This window comes from Mandrillus leucophaeus, unplaced genomic scaffold (genome assembly GCF_000951045.1).
Source record: "Mandrillus leucophaeus isolate KB7577 unplaced genomic scaffold, Mleu.le_1.0 Scaffold197, whole genome shotgun sequence".
In the NCBI taxonomy this organism is placed as follows: Eukaryota; Metazoa; Chordata; class Mammalia; order Primates; family Cercopithecidae; genus Mandrillus; species Mandrillus leucophaeus.
Genome location: NW_012101998.1, coordinates 3620903 through 3623824, shown reverse-complemented (window position 1 = coordinate 3623824; position 2922 = coordinate 3620903). Strand labels below are relative to the sequence as shown.

General features: G+C 37.9%; 1 protein-coding gene across 1 annotated transcript in view; it reads right to left on the bottom strand.

Annotated features, from left to right (window-relative positions):
* The window catches only part of ARIH1 (ariadne RBR E3 ubiquitin protein ligase 1), a 148283-nt gene that overhangs the window by 46086 nt on the left and 99275 nt on the right, over window positions 1-2922 (bottom strand). The window contains 1 exon segment of the mRNA XM_011978612.1: window positions 1618-1707. Coding sequence (XP_011834002.1) covers window positions 1618-1707 — 90 coding nt within the window.

The window sequence follows — 2922 nt, the reverse complement described above, 5'->3', positions numbered from 1 at the left end:
ACTACACAGGAGGCTGAGGCAAGAGGATCACTTGAGCCCAGAAGGTAGAGGCTGCAGAGAGCTGTGATCATCTGCTGCACTCCAGCCTGGGTGTCAGAATGAGGCCCTGCCTCAAAAAAAGGCAGCAAATTAAACTAGGTCATGATGCAAGATTTAATAGTACATCAAGCAATTATTTATATTGCTTCTCTGGTACAAGGGGCAAATGGGGGATGATGACACAAGCTTATCAAAACTTGCTGTGGTCTTCTATAGCAACACTTTCAGATGTACTGTTTTGTTTTTGTTTTTGTTTTTGTTTTTTAGATGACTGATCCTTGAAGACTCGGTTTTATAAAATACATGAATTATCTCTTGTTCTATGTTCTTTTAATCCCACTGAAACTTTAATTAAATATTATGCATGTGATGATCAAAAAGCACTAATTTATTTATGGTTCTATTTCAGAACAATTTTCAAAAGACACAAGAAAATCAGATATACTCTTTACCAAGGAAGGTGCTTTGACGCTACAGAATAGTTCAAGATAGGCTAAAGGATATACATACAACTTCTCCCATAAAAAGCTCTTGTAAGAAAAAAAAAAACCCCAGTTCCTAAACCACAGGCAAAGAGTGCATTTTAGGTCATCAAAAGAAAATATAACTTTTATAGTATTTTTATTATGAACCAAAACACTCTGCACCAGAATTCAGAAGTCCGTTGACCATTTCAAATAATACTCTATTTCTAAAATAGGCTGTTTCCAGGTTTAATCTCTAACAGAAATCATTACTTTTTAGAATGAGAAGACCAAGTTACACTGATGTTGTCATACAGAATCTGGTCAACTCCTCTGTAAAGAGCCAAGAGGGTAAAGAATTTTGGTTTTGCAGGCCAGAACAGCCTCCGTAGCAACTACTCAACTCTGCCACTGTAGCACAAAAGGAGTCATAGAACAAATGGGCAAAGGCATGGTCCAATAAAGTATAGCATTCTTTATTAACAAGATTTACTGGTAATGAAACCTATAACGAGCAGAGACATAGCAGGGTTAGAATCTCATGGTTAAACATGACACGATTAGTAATCTACTACAATTCTCTGCTATGGTAAAGAAAAAGAAAGAAAGAATACACTAAAAATGATTTTATTATCCAAGGTCAAGATATATGGAGATATCTACTTACTGGTTTCTCATACTCTTTTATTTTATTTTACTTTTTATTAAGAGGGAGTCTCGCTCTGACATCCAGGCTGGAGTGCAGTGGCTCGATCTCGGCTCACTGCAACCTCCGCCTCTGAGGTTCAGGCAATTCTCCTGCCTCAGCCTCCCAAGTAGCTGGAATTACAGGCTTGTGCCACTGCGCCCAGCTAATTTTTGTATTTTTAGAAGAGACGGGGTTTCACCATGTTGGCCAGACTGGTCTTGAACTCCTGATCTCAGATGATCCACCCACCTCGGCCTCCCTTAGTGCTGGGATTACAGGCATGAGCCACCGCACCCGGCCTGTCATACTCTTTTGAGAATAAAGGTATTTTGGCATGCTTCAAAATATGTAAAGATTTTTTTTACCGTCAATAAATTATAATTTTTAAAAATAGTATTTCTATTAATAAACAGAATTCCTTCCTACAAGAAGGAAAACAAATCACTTACCTCTACAAAGCTATTTGTTATTAAATGCTGATACTTTCATTTAACTTTTGAATCTGTGATCAGGCGCCTGAAACCAAGAATAAAAATAGATTAGAAAGTTTCCAGTCAAGAGTATTTTCCACATTTATAAAACATAGTTTCCAAAGCTGTTTATGCCCTAAGCTGTAAATACTGAAATGCACACAGGCTATCAACAAATGTAATTGTACTGATCAAAACAATAATTTCAAAGTCTGTATAGTTTTATTTTCATAAACTTTTTTTCCCATGGTTCTTATTTTTTAAATATTCTACGTTTACCCAGTTTTTATTACAGCCTAATGACTTACCAACTAGTGCCAAGTTTAGGCGCATTTCAGGGTCTTTTGACTCTGATATCATGCCTTAAAAGACAGCAATTCTCAGCCACCTTCCTTCAGACACCCCACCCAAATCAGTATGTGAAATGAGACAGATATTGTTGACAGGAATGTTAAGAAATGGATCCAGGTTTTGTGACACCTAAAGCTCATATAATTTTAAGAGCCTTCTTCTTCTGAGAGCTCTTGGAAATTAACCAGAAATGCTCACTGGTTGCATCCTGGCCTCTTCTGAACACTCTATAATTCACAAGAATTTCCAGAACTCACAGGAGCCCACGTCGTGAGGAACCCTGAAGCTTAAGTTTCACTAATTCTATGGTAAACGCTCCTGAGTGTATTACAAGAAAAAGAATTCCCACTGAGAAAGACAGGAAGAACATGCATGTAGCTCAACCCCATTAAAATATTTTAAATGAACCAGACAATCTGGCCTCATCTGACTCTTCTGAGCTTCACAGGCCTCTCTCCTTCCACAAGATCCCACCCTGTCCTGTGCCACTTTCAGTGCACTTCTATCACATTCGTATTCTTGTATTTCCTTCAAAACAGTAAGTACCACCCTTCATCAGAGGTTTTGCATAAGGCTGCCTCCCTTGGAAAGACAAGAATACTATAATGGAGCTCTAAGATGGGAGAGCCGAGGTTTGAATGCCGGCCTCACCACTCACTAGCTATGAATTGAAGGTAAATTCTTTGAACTTTCCATTCCTCAGGTTACTAATCTGTAAAATAGGTATCAGAAATACGGTTGTGAGACTAGAATAGTGCCTGGCAGATAGTAAGCACTCAAAAAATATTAAAACGCTATTACTATATTACTTCACTCAGTTACAATAAAGTATTACTCAAGGAAGCCTTTCCTGAGTTTCTACACTTGTTTGGATATAGATCCCCTCTCAACTCTCATGGTACCTTAAACA